We start from the raw sequence: 24135 nt of genomic DNA on the forward strand, positions 1-24135 counted from the left end.
CTTTCCTTTTCTTCTGTCTTTAATTTTCTTTCTGTGTATATTCTGATAAATTCCCATTCTTTGTTTGTTTGTTTGTGTGTTATGGACTTATAGCTTAGTTTTCATTCTAAAGATCATTCTTTGGCATCTGGGGTTTCCTCTTTTTTCACCTCCCTTTTACATTACCCCGCTTTCTGAGCATGTTTTCTCTGTTTATAGCTCTGTTTTCTTAAAAAAAGATTACCTTTTCCATCTAGGTTTGTCTTTTCCCCTGCTTTTTGATCAGTGCAATGTTCGGTGAGCTTCTTTGGAAATAATTAAACTTTTAATACATGTAGTTTGATAAAGAGAACAAGTGTTCTTCACCTTTCTAAAAGTTCATTCGTACTGTTGTGATTTACGTGCTTGTTACACTCTTTTATGAACTTGGTTTATAACCAATTTGAGTTTTGTTGGGTGGAGGGGTAAAGGGTTTAAAGGGCTAAGTCTAGCACCCGGTGTCGTGAAAATGTGTGGCAGTATAAAGAAATAAAGTTGTGACTTAGCTACTAGTTATAGCTTTTGACGGAAGTGGTAAGCCCTTGATTCTAACAAAGGGTATTAGAGCCAGGTCATGGGTGCTCCTTTAGTTTCATGACCATATAAAAGGGTGTTAATTTAAGTTTTGGTATCCAGCCCTTCTTTTTCTGCTCTTTAGATGTTTAGGTTACTTGCAATAGTGAGGGGCTTCTGGTTTCAGGAAATTTGGAGGACTGCTTGTCTGGGGAATTACTTGTGGTATTAGCTTTCTCTAAGATAAAAACAAATTACTTATCTTATTAGAAGTTAGGGAGTAGTTGCCAAGGATGGGAGACCACTTTGTTTTTCTGGTTGATCATTTGCTCACTGAATCAACTTTGGAGTCTGCAATTAAAAACAGGAGCCCGAAACAGTTGGTTCAGTCAACAACGGAGGAAACAAACACAGGTTGCTCATATTCTGAAGTGTATGTCTCCAAGGAAGATTGTGGAGTGCAAGATATGCCACGAAGAAGATTTGGAGTCAAATATGGAGACTCCTTGCTCTTGTCGTGGTAGCTTGAAGGTTTGTGGCGGTGCTTATTCTAATTTGCTTTTCAACTTATACTATGTTTGAGTGCTTTCATAAGAATCTGGTTTTTCAAGTAGCCACAAAATAATCAATTATTGATATAGATTGTTGTATGGTTTTTGATTTAAATGAAGCTTCTTTCTTAAAATATTTAATTGCCTTTTGTCTTGATATTCATGTTGGTCAGTTCACAATAATCATCTCATTTGAGCATTGCATCAAGGAGATTTCTGAAAATAAGCTTTACTGTCGTGTTTCTCTCTCCTTTGGCGCTTTATCAGTAATGCATGGTTTAGTTTAATCTTAAAATAATGACCACATTCTACATTATAATTTTGTGTGCTTGAGAGCTTAAGAAAATGAACTGCATAATCATTGGTGTTTATATTGTAGCGCTGTCATAAACTAAGCTTCTATTATGATTATGAGGGGTATGGTGTTCAATATGTTTGGATGGAAAACAAGTCTTATAATGCAAAGAAAATGGAGCGGTCCTACTCCCGATTAGGAGTATAATCAATAGTTCATTTATTACCCCCATCTTCCTTGTGGTCCTATTCGTGCTATTATTACTGCTTGTATCCTTGAATGGATTTTTGATCACCCAAGAAGGGAAGGTAAAATATGGGAGAGATTCTTAGAGAGAAAAGGAAAAGAAATTACATGGGATTACTGATCAGATATGTCAACTAGTTGTTGTGATGGTTTATCCTTTTTTGGCTTTGGCTGACTGTATAGATTCTTCCCATTTCTGGTTACTGATTCTCACTCAGGTATTGTTTCCACTACCAATATTAAACAATGAAGTATTTCAAACTACCAATCACAATAAAATACATTAACAAATACAGCTGTCAAAACGGGCACAACCTGTTGGGTTGGGCCGGTTTAGCCCGGTATTGTTTGCACATATCCCTTTGTATTGCTGGTCTCTTGGCATTCTGTGGTTGTCTGAATTTTACACAGAATTTGGTATTACTTTCATCCCGAATCTTGCTGTTGAAAAAAAAAGAAGAGAAGGGGCTAAGAAGGTTTGCTTGCATCCGTTTTCTGTGAATTACTAGATTAGTGTTTTCTCAATCCATCTCAAAATGAAGGGTTAGCTTGTCATTCTCTGCCTTGGCCTTAATTTTATTGTTGGAAGCCCGATGAAGCATTCTATTTTAGGCAGCACAGAGAGATGTGGGGAAACAAGGGAAGTTAAACATGTTATAATTAAAAGATGTCTCACTTTGATGCTTTCTCTTTTGCATAAAGTTTAATTTGAAGTTATTGAATTTAGTTTTTTTAATTATCCTCTGCTATTTCCAGCTTAATTTCTTGTTGTACAGTGTCGATTGCAAAATAAATTTATTTAGCAAGTGCTTCATTCTTGTATTTGTTTTGCTTTTAGTATGCACATAGGGGATGTGTGCAAAGGTGGTGCGATGAGAAAGGTGACACTGTGTGCGAGATATGCCACCAGGTAAACAAGCTCGATCTCTTTTGCTTTTGTTCTTCCATTTATTCGCGTCATTAGGATAGGTTTTTGGTCCGAATTTATCATTGTAAATCTAAGGGAGATTGTTAAGACATTGGCTGAAGATGAATCATTTGACATTATTGTATTTAATCTATTACTTAAAGTACCAATTTAAGGTTTTAACCTGAAGTGGATTCATGTTTACCCTGTACTGTCATGACACCTCTGTTACCATTCCAAATGTTTGGTCACAGGATCAGACTATCTTGTAAAGAATCCTGAGTGTTTTAAAAAAAAAACTTTAAAGTTGTATTAGTCTGTCTTTTATTTACTTTTTCCTTGATTTTCTTTTGCTGCAGCGATTCAAGCCTGATTATACAGCACCTCCCGGTGTTGATCGCTATGGGAGGCTCATAAGGTAGTTCTACTTTACATCTTAGGCATGCCAAGCTTCTTTAAAATAGTTATCTATGCATAATGTGGTGTTTATATCAGGGGATATAGGGTAGCAAGCTTCTATCCAACCTATGCTGAAGATTATGCAGACAATGCATTTTGCCGTTCTGCTACCGTTATAGTAATTCTCTCTATCATGCACAAACCAACACAATTTTATTGATTTTTGATTTGTACCTAGCTAACTGCAGCAAGTACATGTACCATTTCATTGTTTGCAGTTTCTGATTCTTCTGATTTTAAGCCACAGTCTTCTAATCATAGTTCGTTGAGCAGGGGAGTATTCCTTGTCTTTGGTAATGGTAAGTTGCATACTTGACCACAGATGACAGAAGGATTTATTCATACATTGGTGATAGATTATGTTCTGATTCGAGATTTTGTAATGCAGTTGCTGCTTCTAAAAACCGTTGGAATTGTTCGCCCCGTTGGAAGGTCGTGACTTCTTGGCTCTACCGCCAACAAGAACAGGTTAGGTTGATACCATATATAGCCTGAGTGACAGAATGAATTCATTCAAAGGAAAAGCGAAACAAATGAATAGATCAGAGAGAAATTTTTGCAAGCCTTTACCCAAAACACCAAAACCAGCCAAAGTAGTGCTGTTATTTGTAACATTTGAGGTTATAGCAGTTTGGAACCAAACCGCTAGTTACTACAAACCAAAAAAGGATATCTTTCCTTAAACCCATATCATATCATGATATCATCAAAACATACATTAATATTACATTAACGCCATCACCGCCATCACAACATTGACAACACGGATCGCGACCTGAACAGCCTTCCAAAGAAAACCCCACATTTTCAGTTGCTTGGATTGGATATATATAGCTTCAGAACTCAGAAGAAAAGATGGGATAGGATTGTGTGTTAATAATAATGTTTGGTTGATGTTAAACCATGCATATGTATACTGTTTGTTTATATATATATAGTTCGTGAACTTGAATTGCTAGGGCCGTTCTGAAACCAGGCCAACACTTCGACTTCCAAAATTACAATTTTCTAGACTATGTAATTATGTATATTGTAACCTACAAATCCTCTTTCATTAGATATATGTACTGCCCAATACTCCGTGTTTATTATCACGGATAATCATATCATATCATGCATCCAATCTGCTTCTCCAAAAAAAACATGATATTTGTTGGCACGACTTTAACTCATTGGTTCAGTAGATAGTATTTGGGTGAAAATCAGATACCATTGTTCAAATCTCAATAATATAGGTAGCTCACTTGTGCACATCGGCATTTGAGCATTTGAGTTATTGTGATTTATATATCATCCCACATATTCTGTGGGGCCAGAGTGTTGGAAGTGGCCAAATTCAACCATTTGGGAGAAGAAAATTAAAACATGATATGTTTGCTCTATACTAAGTTTCTTGAAATTAAATTGTATTTTTTGTCGTTTTCAAAAAAAAAATTGTATTTTTTTGTTCTTTAAGTTGTACATTCTTTTTCCTCTGTCCTATCTACTTTATTTTTATTTATTTTTATTTCTAATATGTCTCAAAATAATGCATGCCCACTTTTATATATAATTTAGAATTTTAGACACTATTGATTTTTTTTAAAAAATACCATTTATTCATATCCTTATTCTCAATTTCTGCATTTAATTATTTTTCATTTACCTATTTATTTGTTCTCTTCTCTTGATTGAAGCAACAAAATTAATACGAGCACGCATGCAGCTAATATATGTACTGACACCTTTAAAGACGAAAAGATAGAGTACAAATTGTCAAACACGTAGTCTAGCAAAAAGAAAATTTAACATTAATAAAATTGTAACTTATAAATTGCAAATGTTAATTTATTTTATTTGAATAAATTAAGTCGCATGCATTTTACCAAGTACCTTATGGTTTGATAGCATTATTGTTAGGGATGGCAATGGATCGGGGTGGATCGAACTACATTCATCACCTGACCCACCTTATATTTTTTCCACCCACTCCCACTCTCAACCCGTATCGAGTGGACTTTTTCAATACCCTACCCCTCCGTGCAGTGTGCTGGTGTCCACTATTGGTACCCACCACTTATCATCTTATTTTTTTTCAAAAGATAATATTTAAATTACTTACACATAATAAATAAATAAATAATCATTAGTTATGCTAAAACATTAAAAAAAAAATTATTTAAATATAATAACTAAATTGTTAGTTTTTACAAATAAACTTAGTAGTTTATATATAAAAATAGTAAAAAGTTACACCAAGTTATAGAAAAACGTTTCTATAACTTGGTGTAACTTTTTACTATATATATATATATATATATATATATATATATATATATATATATATATTGGGGTCATGGGGACCCGGGTCCATTTTACTGGATAAGCCTTGGCCCAAGTGGGGGTAGTGAAAGGCCCAAGTCTTGTTGGGCTAGGAAGGCATGTAACGTGGGCGGCGGCATGGAAGCAAGCAAGCAGAGGATATAGGATTGGGCCAGGCTTTAATGTGTGGGTAGACCCCAAGAGGGGTCCAAGGAAGGATGTCGGTCGGGGCGTGCACGACGGTGGTGGGCTCATCGTCGGGGTCAACGACGCCGTATAGGGGGTCGACCAGGGTACATGGCGGTCGTTGGTACGTGGTGGCACGAACTGTGGTTGCCGGGTGTGCATGGCGTGAACGAGGTGTCGGCGGCGGCATGTGTGGGTTGTGGCGGCTACTGCTATAATGAGGCGGTCAGGCGTGCATGGGATACGTAGTGGCGTACCCTGTGTCGGCTAGTACGTGGGGGTGTACGGCCGTGGCGGATGGTGGCGTGTGCGGGATATGGGGGTGGTGTGCATGGGATATGCGTGAGGTGTGGCGGCTAGCGTGTGGTGCGCATGGCATGAGGGGGAGGTGTGCATGGACGCTTGTGTGGGATGCGGGGCTGGTGTGCATGGGGGTGGTGTACGTGTATGGTGGCGTGTGTGGGATGTGGGGGTGGTGTATGTGCATGGTGGCGATTACCTCTTCTTTGGTCAAGTGGTCTAAGTCCTCTCCCTTTCGTGAGCGTGCCAGGGTTCGAGTCACGTTGGTAAAATGGTCATGGCACAAAAATACTAGGACCAAAGGGCAAAGGGGAATGCTTTGACAAAAGACAAAAAAATGAAATTTTGGTAGAATGATGTTAGCATCATGTTAGCTTACGGTAATATTGACATCGTTAGTTGTTTGTCCTTAATTGTAACTTTTTTAAAGTATAGGGACTAAATTGAACAAATTAAAGGTATTTAAGTATTTATATTTGACATATTAATGTAATATATTATTGATAAAAATAAAAATTTATAAAATAATATATATATAAATTGGTATGCAAATGCAAAAATAATGTGAATTCCACGTAAGCTAAGTGAAGGATAATATTAACATCGTTAAATCCTTTATTTGATCGATTATTTTCATTTGCGCTTAATTTGCTGATGTGCTCTATAAAAATAATTTTGATTCCATTAAAAAAAATTTATTCAAACCTCCTTTAATTGAATATTATAATAATAAGAAATTTTGTTATTAAAATTGCCATTATAATAATTCTCTCTTTCACTCACAAACCATCACCAATTTTATTGAATTTCACTCACAAACCATCGCCTAGAGGGTGCCTAGCTCCGGTGCATTTTTTTTTAGGCTAACGTTTAATTTAAATGATTTAGAGTTATTTGACTCAAAATGACATCGTTTTTAATTAAATAACTCATTTAAAAAAAAAAGAAGGAAATAATAGTTAACCGGCTAACTAAGAGACCAAGTTAGGGCCTAGTCGACCGACCGCCTAGACCATCGATTATAATGATACACTAAGTGGTTGGCCAGAGTCTAGTGCCTAGGAGCCAATTATAACAATGATGACTGATTTTTTATTGCAAGCTAAGCCAACATTGATTTGATTTGTTACTTGTACCTAACCGTAACAAGTACACCATTTCATTCCATGCAATTTATGATTATATTCTAATTGTTTTACGCCGGCTACACTCTTCCAATCACGTTCACTTATATTTTTCTTAATTTAATAATTATGAGAGAGAAATTTTTTCGAAGCTTAGCTGGGAGACTTTGAGAGTACGTAGTATAAAAAAAATGGAATTAAACCCAAAATGATATCTTCATTAAACCCCCCATCATATCATATCAAATAAAAAAAAAAAAAAAAAAAAAGAAACCCCACCCCTTCAATTCGACCAGTTGCTTCAAAAAAAACAAATGTGAGTGCAGTGATAGATAGTACAGTTGTGCTAATAATGTTTAGTCGAGCAAACGAACTCCTCTACTAATTCCAAAATTACAATTTTCTAGACTATGTATGTATATATGTCACCTACAAATGTTCTCTCAATTCATTAATACATATATACTGGGAGACGATATATAATCATAATATCATATCATGCATCCAATCCGCTTCTCGAGAAAAACATGATAGCCCTGATTAAAAAACAGGGCCATCATGGTTTCGGAAAGGTGCCCAACTGATAAATGTCACCGGCATCGAACAACTAATGAGAAATGTCACCGGCGGTGAAGAGCTGAGAAATGTCAGCGGCAACGAACAGTTGAGAAATGTTACCGGCGGCAAACAGCTGATGAGAAACGTCACTACTGTTCCAAGTTCTATTCTGAACGCCATGTTTTATTAACTACCTTAACGAAGAACCTTAACATATTTCTTAACAACCTCAAACAGAAGTTGAAGGCATACTTGACACCTGAGACATTTTCATTAACTACCTTAATCTTTCTGCTTGGGTTTAATATGCCCTAATGAAGATGAGAAATTTTTAGTTATTGACTCCCAGAGCCCCAGTTGATGATTAGTTGAGCTTCTCTTTGCCAATAAAGCACAGAAATGTACCCTTATTTTTTACGAATTGAAACAAATAGTAAATAAGTTCAGTAACATAAATTTGTGATTATTAATTAGTTAATTACTTCAATATGAACATCGTGTGAGTTCACTTTGTAAGTTTAAAAAGGGGAAAAAAAAGGATTTCTTTGTGCCATTCGTAAATAAAATGAAATGTGGATAGATAATAGATAACTTTCGGTATATATATTTGGTGCATTTGATCAGACGGCTCAAATATATTAGCACAAACCCATAATGATACTTTCATTAAAATAGCACCAAAACATTACTTCACGCATTAGGATAACAGGACTTGATAACTACCCAAAGCAAAATATTACAGAAATTACTTAATTAGCTTATCCCATACATATAGTGGATGTAACGTAACTACGCAAAAGAAGATATTAAGCGGATGGCCGGCACCACTTCCGGCGGGACAACTGCCGGAGCCACCACCGAAGCAACCACCACCACCGGCTTAACAACTTTTACAACATGGATGGCAGTCTGAACAATGAACCAAAACATCTTGAAAACCGCGCGCAGAAGATTGAGATGGAATAAGCTAGAGAAAGGCAGATTTGAAGTTGTTAGTTTATGCTTTGTTTTGTTTGCTAGAAGCCATAATCTGCATGCTTATATAGTTGTGAGGATGCAGGTCCCTATAGTGTGCGTTTAATACTAAAACTCTTCGATTTCCAAAATTACATTGTTCTAGACGTGAATCTCGGAGAAATAATAATGCCTTGGCATTTATAATATGTACTGCACAATAATACTCGTATTTATTTATTATATACTAGGAATAAGGCTTAAATTGGTCATTGAAAATAACTTGAAAGTGCAATTAGACCCTTGAACGAAAAAAAAATGTGCAATTAGGTCACTTAACACTCTAAATGCATGCAATTTTACCTGATAGCAGGTTACCTTTCATTTCATCAGGTTGCCTGTTTACATGGATGGCGATGTGGTATTTTAAAATAATTTTTTAATAATAAATATAAAAAACTAAAAATTAAAAATTAAAAATATTAATTTTTAAATTTTTTAATATTAATATTTTTAATTCATTTTTAATTTAAAAGTTTATTATTTAATAAATATTAAAAATAAAAATTAAAAATGTAAATATTAATTTTGTAATATTAATATTTTTTAATATTTAAATTAATTTTTTTAATATTTTTAATTTTTAATTTTAAAGTTTATTATTAAAATAATATTTTAAAATGTCAACTCACCATCCATTTGCGTGCATTTGGAGTGTTCAGTGGTTTAATTGCACATTTTTTTCGTTCAGTGGCCTAATTTCACTTTCAAGTTACGTTCAATGGCTAATTTGAACCTTATTCCATTATACCATGACTTATAATGTGCGCATTGACTTATAATGTGCGCATTGAATTATGCGATTAAATTAATACCCAATACAAAATTTAAAATAAGTAAATATATGACTCTACTAAGCTCATCAGCTCTATTGGGTTGTGCGTGCTCTCTTGATTTTATTAGCATATCAACGAATCAGCTTGTCCATACTCTAACAAAGGTAGCTGACACTTAATCTGGTATTGTACGATGCACTAGAAATCTTTTCCCCCGGTGCATTCAACATCTTCTTCATTAAGTCTTTTTAATGTGATAATATTGATAAGTTAATAAAACTTAATTTATTTTTCGTTAAAAGTACATGACATGATTATAATAAGCTTATTGATGTTGTCGAAAAGTAATTCAAGAGCTATGCATGCAGTGAAGTAATAGTGTACCAATTCATAAGTTTTCCTTGTGTATATATAATTGGTACATCAACTGACGTTATATGTGAACTATTCATCTTGTAAATTTTCATTTACATTTTAAAACATTAAGGGTGCGTTTACTAACTGGAAATTTTCTCTAATTTTTTGAAAATTTTGAAAACTGGAAAACAGAAAACAGAAAACACGTTTACTAGCACAGTTTTTCATTTTGAAAAAAAGAAATAATTTTTCAATACACTATAAAAAACTGTTTTCTAAATGAAAAACAGAATCAGCTATCATATATTAGACTATATGTCATTATAACCACATTCTTACCACTATCTACTTACATATTTATTCATTACTATGATTACATTTATTATCTTCTTTTACTTATCATCATCTTCTATCTTTTCTATTTACATTATTTATTTAAACATAACTTATTTGATTATGCTTAAAATTATACATCATTCACATTATCTAAATTAAAAATTTCACACATATATTACTATATTAGAATTCAAAATAAAAATTATATATTACATACATGTCATTCAAATGAATATATCCAAACATATTTTAAATATTAACTCAAAAAATATTAATATTATCTAACTAAATTTTTTGTGAACTTAATAGGTTATTGGTTCAAATATATTTTTATTTATGTTATATACATATATAAATTTGGTCCGGATATCAAATGTAATTTTTTTTTTACATATATTGAACTTCAAAGTAAAATATATATTTATTCTATTTAAATCAAATATATTTTAAAATGCTTTAAATATAAGGTCTAAAAATAACTCGAAATTAAACTTATTGTTAAACAGAGAATGAAAACTGAAAATTTGATAAACATAAAACAGAAAACAGTTTTCTGTTAGTAAACAGACCCTAACTTTTTTTCCGATCCTTATAAGATTGATTAGATAATGAAACTTTTACATTGAAGTTCTTAAAGTATGGAGAAATTTTGTCACATACCTAGTAGATTAACTTGTAATAAATTAAAATATACATTTCAATTAAAGTAATATAAATTTAGAAGTAAAAATTAAAATTTGCTTATGGTACAACAAATAATGTTTGATTTAAAAAAAAAAAAAAGAGATCATATATAAGATAATATATATGACATTCATATTCTTTTAGGATGAAAAAATTTTAAAAATAATAACTTTTAATTTTTTAATAATAAAAATAAACAAATCATATTAAGTTAATATTATTATATTTTAATTCTTATTACGAAAAAGAAAAAGTTGCAAAAAATAGAAAAATAAAATTAAAAATGACACGAGTTCCATTTTCCATAATATAAATACAAAATTTCAAGCATCATTGTTATTAAAAGGTTAGAACATATTTTGTTCTGGGCATCGTTGTTTTTGTTATTAAAAGGGTAGAACATATTTTGTTCGCATGCATCGGGCCAATTCAAAGTGCTGGCAAATTGATTTTTCATACAAGATGATGTTTGAACTCCCGTCATCACTTAAGAGACAATAGTGTACAACCATTTACGCCAACCAATATGGTTTTACAATGAGTAAGTTAAGAATTAAAAAAAAAAAAAAGTTAACAGAATACTCATTTACTTAAGTTTGTACATAAATGAAATATTAAACAAAAAAAAAAAGAGAAATATGCTAAATTAGAAATGTCTTATATATATTGTACACTGAATAAATCAAAATATAATGTACAAGTTATCAATACACTATTATACCAATATAATTTATATTCTCATTATAACTTTATCAATATTGGCAATTATTATATTTAAAGTTAATATCAAAAATGGTCCTTCGACTATATATAGCGAAATTTACAAATTGATCCTCGAATATTAATTGAATCCAATTAAATCCTTAACTTTTCAATTTTTACCCAATTAAGTCTTCCATCTATTTAGCCGTTTACTAACCGTGATCTTTGAGGATATATATGTAATTTCATGCACAAATGTCAAAAGTCAATTCTTACGAAAAAAAGAAAAAATTTTCTTCGATTACACACACTAATATTACATTTTAATTTAAAAGTGTAATAATTTTCCCTATAAGTATTACAATTTCCTCATAAGTTTACAATTAATCAATTATCACGAATTAACGTTAAATTTTTCTCATAAGTAACCATTAAACTCTTAAATATTATGTAGTACTTTTTTATTTAAAAGTATTACATTTTTACTCAAAACTATTACATTTTCTTTATAAATAATAAATAATTCCTGTTTAGTACGGAGTATTACATTTTCTAGTATAAATGTTACATTTTTATCTTAACCCAACCCGTCTTACAGGAGACTCACACTTATATTATTAGAGTTATAGTAGTCTACATGTATGTTATATATGTTGTTGCTGAGTAATTTGTGTGATTGTACTGTTAATAAACTCACAAGCTTCCTCACATTGCCATCCTGCATATACTAAAATGTGTTCATCTTCAAACAAATTGTCAAGACCATAATTTAAAGAAATAAGAAGCCACATTTCATATGTAAAACTAGGTTCCAGTACAACATTTTAATAATAATTATTATTATTTAATAAAAAAAAAAAAAAACTGAGATCTTCTTTTGCTGAAGGTAATCATGTAGATCAAGAATAAGTTTATATATTGTATATAGTATGGAGTACTGTATATACAATGACTGAAGACAACATAATGGCTACTATAAAGCCCTCAACTCTAAAGTGGTGCTTTGCCCCATCTTGAGCTTGGCTTGCAGGATGTCAAACAATTCTATTTTTGTATCCTAAAAATCTAATGAATTACTGTATTGTATAAACAGTGTTTCTTGGAGTTGTGCCTCGCGATGATAAATCGAGATTACTACTATTGGAACTTCTCTTACCATGACAACTGCTTTTTAATCTCGAAGTAAGCTTTGCAAGAACTTCCTCCCTTCTGGGGCGGTTTGTGTATATAACCCAAAGCGCGAGGCTAAGCATGACTCCCACAGAGATCAAAGCCAATCCTGCATTCACGACCCGGAGATAGTGTTCCAGGGGAGGACAATAATCAGAGGTGATGTTTCGAAATGTATCACGTACAAAATTGCAGTTCTGAAGGTCGAGCAGTGGCAGGGTGTAGTGCTCGAGAGCATAGCTAACGTTTAATGCCGCCACCAAATGTCCATACATATCGGGGGTCACCCTCCCAACACTGCTGCAGAAACCATATGCAGACACATTGCAGATGTATTGCTGCCAAACCTGAGAAGTAAATCAGAGAAAACATGGCAATATTATATATTCAGAAAGTAGTTTGGACAGTCCAGCAATTAGTTGTCCTGGCTCTGGTACCGCTTGTTATGATCAAGCGTTTACCCCAAAAGATATAGCTAGTAGCGAATGCGCAACTTTATTTCCTTATACCGCCCCACATTTTCGAGAAGTTGGGTGCTGGACTTGGTCTTTTTTAAACCCTTTACTGACCTCTGCCCAACAATCCCCCAGCCACCTGGGTGCTGGACTTGGTCTTTTTTAAGCCTTTTACTGACCTCTGCCCAACAATCCCCTAGCCACCCGGGTGCTAGACTTGGCCTTTATCTGCCTCCGCCCAACAGCTTTTGGGGTAGTGGTAAGCGCTTGATTATAATAGTTCCATCTAAAAGTTGGAAAAGATAATAGCTATTTACATTCCGGTTTCCATCCTTTTTTTGTTGATTGTAAGTCACAATTGGCAACAAAAAATATATTGAAGTTTGCAAACCTTTCTTTCCCTTTGAAGTAGTATTCTGACTTTACTAGTGAAGGAAGCTAAATGGACACTTACCAATGAGGCATTTGCCACAGAAACCTGTTCTGATGGACACGGCAAATCTTGCAGCTGGGAGTCGTAAGGATAACAGAGATGAGGCATAAAAGGTCCAGATTGGTTGTAATAATTAGAATTGACTGGATCAGTAGGATTGGCATTGGCATAGGTGTCTATAAATCCGTTGACAACATTTGCAACGTCAACGACAACTTGTTTGCTCTTGATCAGTGTCCGGTTTGTGGTTCTCTGGTCAACACAAGGAAGGATGTTGCTGAGTGCAGTTTCAGCGTGAGGATTGTCGACCCATTCTTCCATGGCCATACAGGTGTCGGAAATTGCACTAGAATAGAATATTTATCATAATTAATTCTAAAACACAGAAAAATCTTTCCAAACATAAAGAAAACCGATAATGAGATATGTTGAGGGAATTAAGAAAGTTTCTCTCCATGAATGCTAGTGTAATGAAAAGAACTTTAGTTTAATAAAATGGACAGAATAAAAAAAAGTAATTGCACTATTTTTAAGCTTATCAATTTTTGTTTTAGCAGCTTCATCTACCTAATCATGTTAACCATGCGCTAATGCATGCATATGATAGCTATTCTTCCCCCAAATTCTACTACTAAACCAGTGAACTAAGCCCGTGCGGGCCATATGATAGCTATTCTGAATTAGAGTATGCATCAAGGCCCCTTGCAACAAAAAAAAAAATGGAAATTTCAAAATCTTACTTGTCAACGATGACAAAAACTCCACAAAGAACGAAGGTCAACACCACCAGCAACCATCCACTGATTATGAATCTGCATTAGCAAAAACAGTTGTTAGAACATTGAAAGGATTGTAGCATCTAAAAACCGCGAAAACTAAACGTGCAACTTTGAACCAGCTTATAGAGCCTCTCTTCCCCATATTGCCTAAAACCAGCGAAGTATATACAAAACAGATACTCCGTATTTCTAAAGGTGAAGAAGGATAACTAATCTAATGAATGCTCTAAGAGATTTCTATAAGAAGTCGCACGGGGTTTTTGAAGGGGATGAAGGAGAAACATAAAGTAATCATCAATTGAAAACTAACAAAAGGGAGCATACATGTGAATTGCATGTTGATGGCCAAGGATAGATAAGCCTGCAAGACAACATGATAAATGTCTGTAAGAAACTAAGAACGGAACAGTCTGGTCAATGGGATCAGTGTGAGAATGGGAAGTTTTTAATCATAACGAAAAGGCTTTTATTACATACAAAGCCCAAGAATAGAGATGATAAGCATCACTGCTGCAACTGTGACCAGTGCTGACCGCCTAAAAATAAACGAATTCGTTTAGCTTTGTTTGCTTATCAAATACCAAAAATAAATTAAAAATCCTTGCAAATTAAATAAATTGAGTTTTTAGTCAAATTTATGATAGGATACATAATATTGAAGACTCTTCTTATTTTTCCTGAGCTTTCGTCTGTTTTCTCCTCTAGTGTATCAGCTGCATTAATCAAGTCCACGTTCAAATGATCAATATCATCTTTAACATCTGAAGGGAGGTAAATCTGGGCCACGTTAACAGTTTTTGCAAGTGATAGGTACTCCGACACATTTCTCAATGTTTGCACAGTGTAGTCGGACTGGTTCACAACATATTTCAATGTATCTAAAGCTTCAGCATGAAATTCATCTTGTCCAACGGAAAGAAGAATACATCCAATCCTGTATACAGATGAAATTAGGTATCTACGAGATTTAATCAAGGAGGAATATATAGCAACTTAGCAAGTATAGAGTCGTATTCTTACGCTGCAGCACAAGTGAAAACAATAAGAACGATTAAGCAAATTTTTTGTGAACAATGTGTTTCCTCATCCTTGATATTTATCTTCCACCCGCAGAAATGGTGCACCACCAGGGCAAATCCAAAAGCAATAAACCATAGCACAGCAAAAATGAACCCAGCAGCACCTGTAAAACCAACAGACTGAACACAACAATGAATAAAATACACTTCGGTCACCGTTTTCAGTTCAAAAGCCAAAATAACCAAAAGACTGAGCACAACAATGAGTAACTTGCAGTTTAGTCACCATTTTTAGCACAAAAGCCAAAATATTCCTACTGTTGTAACACGTGGCATCTACATACATCATGATAAACGCTTATTGTTATACTCTCTCCGTCTCATTTTATGTGTCTGGTTTGGTTAATGAGGCTTGACTGAAGTTATTTTTAATTCAATTTTTCATAATATTAAGTTTAGTATTAGCATATAAAATTTATATATTTAGAAACTACATTAAAAGTACTATTAAACACAACAAATCAAATTTAAAAACAATTAAAAATTACTAAAGAAAAGAAACATAGAAGAAATAGTTGGTTTAACCAATGAATAGTAAACATGACTGGTAAAATGGGAAAGAGAGAGTAGTAAATTATAGCCAATTATAGCGAAAGATGTGTACAAGTTTACTTCCCACAATTCATGCCACACAGTTCAGATAGGTTTACTTATCCAACATACCAACTATATTAGATGGATATTGCAATTACAAAGCACAGTTACTTCACTAATAAGTTCTTCAGTATTTTGAAACCATTAAGTGATTCCACAGTTGTTTTTCTTTTTAAGAGGGCAAAGGAATACGGTAAGCAACTAGGCACGCAGAAACAAAAGTAAAAACTAAAGGAACAAGGGGTAACCCCAGCCAAGATGGGTAAGGATACAAACTTGTAACCACAATGTCACGACTCACGAGTTCGAATTCTAGCCTTCTTGGTTTGAGCCGGTTAGCTATGGGCAACCTATGTTGGTTTAGCTCCGTTTGGTTATTTGCCGCTAGGGTAACAAGGCGGGGTTTACCAGTGGCCTAGTGCACATCCTCGAGTAGTGGTTGCAAGATTCCCTCATCACCCAAAAAAAAAAGAAAAAACTAAAGGAACAATCCAGAACATAAGGAAGTAATCTATATTGATTTGCTGGGAGGCCATCATATATTCCTTTCAAAACAAACATTAAGGGCACCATAGCTCACAAAACCTCGAATCCAACATATCAATAATTGAAAACAATAACATGAAAAAAGGAGTAGATTCTTACAGCCCAGTAGTGTTTATTGGCAATATCCCATCCACCTCTGTATTTGTGAAATCCAGAAAGAATGTCTGGCCTCCTTGTCCTGTTTCCACCCAAAACAAGTGTACCATTGAGCCCCTTATTGCTTGAACCTAGCACTTCAGTGGTATCTTGAAGCACCCCATCCTTCCAAGATCCCAGTGTTTCCTTCCCTAGGTCTTGTCCACATAATCAGGGAAAAAAATAATAAGAAGAAAATCTTAAAATCTGGAATTTATGGGTTTATCACTTCACAAATTGTCAAAGGACAGCAAGATCCTCTACCATTGACATAATAACTGAAAATGAAAATAAATTATTGCCCTCCAACCAGACATTAATACGGAGTAACACTAAAAAAGCATATAAAACAAGAAAGTAGTTTCAAAGTTGTTATACGAAAACAGATCACCTAAACATCCACAATTAATAGTTGGTATCTAGAAAACACTAAGATTAAAAAAAAAAGAATCCATTTTAAGGTAATTCCTAAATTACACAATTGTTGCAAGAAAACATATTATCAGTTTATCACTTGTCCAGGGTATTAGTGTATTACCACTAAAGTACAAACCATTAATTTTAGTTAAAACGAGAAAAGACCAAATCTTTAAGTTCCAATTTCTCATGATCACCAAATGCCCCATTCCGAAAGCGACAACCACCACCGTCAAGAACTAATTTTTTTCACAACAAAAGCTCATACACAACAAAAAGAAACTAAAAACGATCAAATACCCAGATTGAGAAATCAGTCAACCAAACACATTAAATTTCAAGAACTGTACTTTTGACAGTAATAATTACCGACAATGACCCTCAAGGGCTCTCTGGGGTGCAAAGAATCAGCTGGAGTTAAGCCGAGGCAAATGGAGAGGGCAAAAAGGAGGATAAAGATTGAACAACTCTTCACCATCTCCGTCTCCGCAAATCTCACTGTATCACTAAAAGAAACCCAAAATGCGCTGTCATCACTTTGTTCTTTTGGAAAGCTCTGTGCTTAAATAAATAAGCACAAGAGCACATATACACATGCGAGAAGATCTCAGAGAGGGGCAGTGGTGAAGCACAGAGATCCTCTGGTGTTGAGGCGCGCGCATATAAACAGGCAAGATATGTGTATGTATAGGTAGAGAGAGAAAGTGGGAAGGATCACATGGTGGGGTGGGGACTAAAAACGGGCAGTGTGAATGAAGGGAGTGAGTGAATGAGTGAATTAATAAAGCAGAGCAAAAGGACTCTGAAGATCACCTTCTGCTTTTGGGTTTTTTGTCCTTTTCAGCTTTTTCTTTTGTTGATTGATTGATCAGTTCACAAATCTTAACCTAAAAAGATTATTAAAGTGGTTTTAATTCATTAAGAAATCAGTAGTATATTAATATATTCTACCTTTGTCCCATTTTTATTGTCTAATTCGTTTAATAAAATTTAACTAAAGTTATTTTTAATTTAATTTTTCATAATATATACATTTAGCATTAATATATAAAATTTATATATTTAAAAATTACGCTAAAAGTATTATTAAACACAAAAACTTAAATTTAAAAATAAAAAAAAAATTAATAAAGAAAATAAGCAATAAACAAAGAGTTGATTTGACCGATAAATAATAAATAGGACAGGTAAAATGGGACAAAGGGAGTACATAAAGGGAAAATTGCATTTGGCCCTTTAATTATGCATGAGTTACCGACTTAATTCCAAAGTTATATGTATGATCATGTTTAACCGAGAAGTTATGTGCAAAGTTGTGATTTTAGTATTTTGTAAATTTTTTGCCACAAATATGTCACTTAATAAAGTGACAGAATTGATTCTTCGGAGACTAAATATGCCACTTTGCACATAATTTAAAGGCTGAAGATAATGATATATATAATTCATGGACTAAGTTTATACTACGGGTATAATTAGATGACCAAAAATATAATTTTCCTTAATATAAAATATAAAATTAATTTCTGTGCAAATAAGGTACAACCAATTAAACGCGACATAATTCAATAAATTTCTTCGAAAAAAAAGGATTTTTTAAGACAGGATGCATAAAAGAGGGAGGAAGCCTATGACGTTCACTGTCCAGCCTATAAGTAACTCATTTTTACAAATAGATTGTAATCTTTACCTATTTTATTTTGATAAAAAAAATATTTTCTTTATCGTTGATGCCATAAATTAGTAGAAAATTAGTAGTATTATTACCTGAGGCGCAAGACCCAAAATACTACATACAAAGTTTAAAATGGTGGCCTAAATAATAGATAAATAAATAAGACTCATACCACTTGACTAGAGACGATTGTAAAGACCAAAGGATGATGATTTAAGGTGAGGCAAGAGTGACTTATATAGTGTAGAGGGCTTTGCGGATGGTTGACGAATGTATGGCATCGGCTTGCCTTCAATATTGGCCATACACGTGTTTTCCCCACTACCTGGATGCTAACAATCTCCAAACGGGTAAATAGAGCATCCTGCTTTTTTGTAAATGATATATTGAATGGCTTGAGTGGTTAATACCTGTGTTGTTATATTAAAGGTTATGGGTTAAAATCTTATTGGTTAATATTTTGCTTACTTCCACACCCCCTTCAACTTCTTGAGCAACCATTCTCTCTACCACCCCCGTTAGCTTGGTGTTTTTACCCTGCACGAAAAAAGAAAGAGATTTTGCCACATTCCCTTCGTGCGGGCTCACTGAGACGCCTCACCCCGAGGGGTAAGTTTGTTATCCACCAAGAAGTGAAATATATCAACCACTGCAATGTGGGATTAAATGCATCTCCCTTTGCAAAGCGGGATAAAATATGTTGATCTCGAAGAAGCGAAATAATAATATGTTGAACATCAATAATTTGTGTAGGATCATAGCCTAATGTAGTAAATTTATCTTAGTCATGTTCATGATATTTTTGTAATCTCATTCATTGTAATGGTTCTTAGCGGGTTGTAAACAGGTTTGTGTAAACAGGTTAACACGATAATATTAACGGATTAAATGGGTTATTAATAGGTTTAACAGGTTGACCCGTTAAGACACGAAACATAACGGGTCCTTAACGGGTCAACCCATTAACGACCCGGGACACATTAAGACTAAACACTAACTTGTTATTTTCGTGTCTGATTTCTTGTCATGTTAACGGGTCGTGTCTATAATTATCAGGTCTATGTGCATTTTAATATAAATTGGTTTACTTTGTTGTAGTCATTTTTCTACTAAAACCATAATGTATGAGTGCACTTTTAGAGTTTTAGATAACGATCACAAACTTTCCCATAAATTAAAGATTTCTTGGCCTCTTAATTAATATTTATTCGGTTGCTTAATTATGACTTTTGGTTATTTATTTAAGTTATTTGCATTTGTACACGCACATGCATGTTCCACCACAATAAGTGCCAAATATAATTTTCAAACATAAATAATATAATTTCTTGTAGCAATAAAGTTAGTAATACGATTTGATAAAATAAATAAAAAAAATTGTATCTATTTTTTTTTAAAAATTTAATAGGAAGTTTTACCTCAAAACTTAGAACTTGCACATAATTTTATTTTTGGTCAAATTTATATGGTTGCTTTTTGATCTCTTTAAATTTAAATTATAAAAATAAAAAATACAGTAATTATTTTGGCTAATGAGTAGTAATTAGTACAAATAGAATGAGAAAGAGATAAACACAAAATAATTTTTTTTTTTTTTGGGTTAGACCACGAGGTGTCTTGAACACTGGCAAATTATGCTATGGACCCGGGTCTACCTTATAAGGTGGACTCGGTCTATGTTCACAAATTTAGAACTCTATATTCACAAATTTAGAACTCTTTGTTTACAATGTTAGAACTCTATATTCACAATTTTAGATCTCAATATACAAAATTACATTACTCAATATTCACAACTTTTGAACGCTATATTCACAATTTTGTTATATAGATTCAAAAATTGTGTTATACGGTTGAATATAGAGTTTTGATACTGTTGAACATAGAGTTATAAAATTGTGAACATAGAGTTATAAAACTGTGAACATAGAGTTATGAAATTGTGAACATGCAATCATGAAATTGTGAACATGAAGTTATAAAGCTGTGAACATGGAGTTATAAAATTGTGAATATAGGGTTATGAAATTATGAACATAAAGTTTTGAAATTGTAAACATGGACTCGGGTCCATGGCATAAGAACTGTTGAACATTGACTCGGGCCAGTCCATACTCAGACAATTTTTATTTTTTCTTGTAGGATATACTTTTATGCCCGTACCATACTCAGATTAATACCCATTTGCATCGGGCCGGTTCAATTAAGGGGCAAAGTGTTCTGTTTACTAACAGAAAACTGTTTTCTTTTTTCTGTTCTCCAATTTTTCAGTTTTCATTCTCTGTTTTCCATTCACTGTTTTCTGTTTAGAAAACTTGTTTACTAACACTTCTTTTTTCAAATTTATTTTTTTAGATTAACGTTATAAAATTAACAATAAATAAAAATATATCCGAACTAATAACCTATTAAGTTCACATAAAATTTACTTTAGATAATATTAATATTTTTTGAGCTAATATTTAAAATATGTTTGGATGTATTTATTTGAATGACATGTATATAATATATAAATTTTATTTTGAACTCTGATATAGTAATATATGTGAAATTTCGATATCAGGACCAAACTTTCCGATATAACATAATTAAAAATATCCTAACGAATAAAAATCAATTGAGTTCAATCAAAATATAACATGGTATAGATTTCAATTCTTAATTATGATAATGTGAATGATGTATAATTTTAAGCATAAGCAAATAAGTTATGTTTAAATAAGTAATGCAAGTAGAAAAGATAGAAGATGATAATGAATGTAATCATGGTAATGAACACATATGTAAGTAGATAATGGTGAGAATATGATTATAATAACCCTTAGTTTTTCCATACAAAACAAAAATTCAATCTCATAATCTCTTTTAAGAGATATAAGAATGCACGACCACTCATGATAACTTTTTTCTTATTTTAATTTTAAGATTAAGAAAAATCATTACAAGGGTGAGTGTTAGTCTGGGTTAGGTTCACCAAAGGAATGATGCATGTGGGTTTTATAGTATGGGGCCCATGGGCCATGGAGAATCTTTTTCTTCGTTAACAAACGGATTTGGCGTCAACATAATGATGTGTTGTGTTTATAGATAATCATTTCATCTTATCAACACAATAATTAAGTTAGAATTTTAATGGAAATACTAACCCATTTTAAAGAGGCAAATTATACTGTGTACCACGGTGCACATAGCAATGTGCACCACGGTGCACATAGCAATGTGCACCACGTACCTAAACGACGTCGTTTTGAGCATTGTAAACTAATTGTTCGTTTTTTTTGGAAATCACGTTTCCCGTTTCGGTCGATCTCTGTATTTAAGTTAATATTCTGTGTATTCCAGGCAATCATTCTGTGTATTATAGGCAACCGTTCTGTGTATTCTAGGCAACCGTTATGTGTATTCATGTTAGTAACACATGTTGTGATTTAATTTTAGTAACACGTTGTGATGTGTTTGTGCATTCGAATGTTTAGAAGGAAGAGTTCTGTGTATTTTATGTAAATATTCTGTGTATTTATGTTATTAACACAGGTTGTGATGTGTTTGTGCATTCGAATGTTAGGAGGATGAATTCTGTGTATTTTATGTCAATATTCTGTGTATTCTGGGCAAACATTCTGTGTATTCTAGGCAAACGTTCTGTGTATTCTATATAACGATTATGTGTATTATAGATAACTAATTCCCTGGAGTCATTCGCGTTCGCGCCCATCTGTGTATTTTGTGTTAATAATCTGTGTATTCTGGGCAAACATTCTGTGTATTCTAGGCAAACGTTCTGTGTATTATAGATAATGATTATGTGTATTATAGATAATGAATTCCTGAGTAATTCACGTCCGCGTCCACTAACATCGAAACGACGTCGTTTTACGTATGTGGTGCACATTGCAATGTGCACCGTGGTGCAGGGTACAACGATTGTTTTAAAGATGTTATTATTATTAATTTATTATTATTTCATTTTTAAAAGCTAGGGAATTGGATGACTTAGCTTCATTATCTTATTTAGAAACTAAATTTTAAACTTAGCGGTAGGCACTTTTTTTTAAATCAATCCTTATACCATGGACCACGGTTTTTCAGTGAACTTGTGGACCTTGGTGAATGTATCTTATGTTGTTTGTTTTTGTGTCTTGTGTTATGAAATTCTGTATCTTGAATTTTGTACCTGAAATAAATTAATAATTGTGTCTTATCTTATAATTTTTTGTGTACTGTATTGTGAAATTCTTTGCCTATAAGCACAAATTATGTACCTAAATCACATATGAAAAATAACTAACTATATAGCATGTGTATGTGTCTTGTGTTGTGATTTTTTGTGTTTTATATTATGAAATGTACTTTACGAGTATGAATTCTGTACCTCATCATTTCAATTCAGGATCCATAATGCTATGCGGACCTTATCCCATGATATAAATTGCCTTTTTAGTAGTGTTTTTTTTTAAGATTTTAAATAATATTACTATTGTTTTTATTTGTATTAATAAAAACAAAAAAAAAAGGATTACTTGAAATATTATTCTTTTACCCTCTTATTGTTTTTAGTTTTATGAAACAATTCATTTAGTTCAAGATTCAGTTCAGTTAAAACTCTGTATAATTCTTAGATTGAGTTTGTACTACTGGAAGATCTAGTTTAACATTTCAAGACTCCAAAGAGCGGCTTTTGAACCAAGATTGAAAACTAAGTTCAGTATGAAGATCAAGATGGTTATTCAGTTAGGAAAAACTGAAACAGGCTATCTATAAATAGTCTTCAACCTCAACCAGATCAGTTGATGACTTTTCTCTGAAAGAATTCAAGAATTATACATTTACTCCTTCAAGGGCATATCTAGAAGATTAACCGGAGCAACTTGATGAATTAATTTCATTCAAGTTAATTTGATGAATTGACGCATAAGGGCTTGCAAATCACAATACAAACTCGAGAGAGCAACAGTTAAGGGGAGTCTTAACTTGTACAGGTTGGTAAATCTTGCACAAACTTTTTAAGACACTTCAACATAGTTCAGAGGTTGTGGATCAGCATACAGCGTTCGCGAAGTGTTCGCTTTGTGATCATCTTGTTATGTAAACATGTTGATTGTCATGAAATGAAAAGTTAGGCGGACCATATTGTGGTGCCCGCCAGATGTACCCGCCAGATGTAGGAATGGTTATTCCAAACTGGCTTACCAAATCTAAGTGTTCTTGCACTTTTAGATTTCATCCTCTTTGCCTTGAATGCTCTTACTCTACTAAACTGCACTTGATCGTGAACCAAGTGCTCTAGACAAGTCCGTGTATATATATATATAATATATATATATGTATATATATATATATATACACACACTAGTTTTTCTTATGCGCGATGCGCAAAAAATAGGTGCCCAATATTAATATTTTATATTAAAATTTTAAATTTTTTTAAATTTTAATATAGTTAATTGGATAATTATAATAATAATAATAATAATAATAATAATGATAATAATAATAATAATAATGTAAAATATTTTTATAAATTG

The 24135-nt window shown here is 33.0% G+C and overlaps 1 protein-coding gene and 1 pseudogene across 1 annotated transcript; one reads left to right on the forward strand and one right to left on the reverse strand.

Moving 5' to 3' along the window:
- LOC116015216 lies at positions 1 to 4098 on the forward strand (annotated as a pseudogene).
- An 8122-nt stretch (positions 4099 to 12220) lies between these two features.
- Positions 12221 to 17683, reverse strand: LOC116017184. Its single transcript, XM_031257716.1, has 9 exons — positions 17305 to 17683; positions 16483 to 16676; positions 15185 to 15363; positions 14814 to 15098; positions 14642 to 14700; positions 14489 to 14525; positions 14126 to 14197; positions 13407 to 13731; positions 12221 to 12844 (listed from the first exon to the last, which is right to left on the reverse strand). The coding sequence occupies exons 1-9, from the start codon at positions 17411 to 17413 to the stop codon at positions 12401 to 12403; spliced, it is 1704 nt and encodes a 567-aa protein (XP_031113576.1). The 5' UTR covers positions 17414 to 17683; the 3' UTR covers positions 12221 to 12400.
- Between the last annotated feature and the right edge of the window lie 6452 nt (positions 17684 to 24135).

The sequence above is a fragment of the Ipomoea triloba genome, chromosome 4, assembly GCF_003576645.1.
Source record: "Ipomoea triloba cultivar NCNSP0323 chromosome 4, ASM357664v1".
NCBI classification, from domain to species: Eukaryota; Viridiplantae; Streptophyta; class Magnoliopsida; order Solanales; family Convolvulaceae; genus Ipomoea; species Ipomoea triloba.

What these genes read in the sequence shown, in the direction of transcription:
- LOC116017184 (XM_031257716.1), bottom strand. Translation starts at nt 17,413, where the DNA reads ATGGTGAAGAGTTGTTCAATCTTTATCCTCCTTTTTGCCCTCTCCATT. An exon ending in CATCAACATGCAATTCACAT is followed by an intron (nt 14,198 to 14,488) that starts GTATGCTCCCTT and finishes TTGCTAATGCAG; the next exon opens with ATTCATAATCAGTGGATGGT. An exon ending in GTTTTTGTCATCGTTGACAA is followed by an intron (nt 13,732 to 14,125) that starts GTAAGATTTTGA and finishes ATTCTATTCTAG; the next exon opens with TGCAATTTCCGACACCTGTA.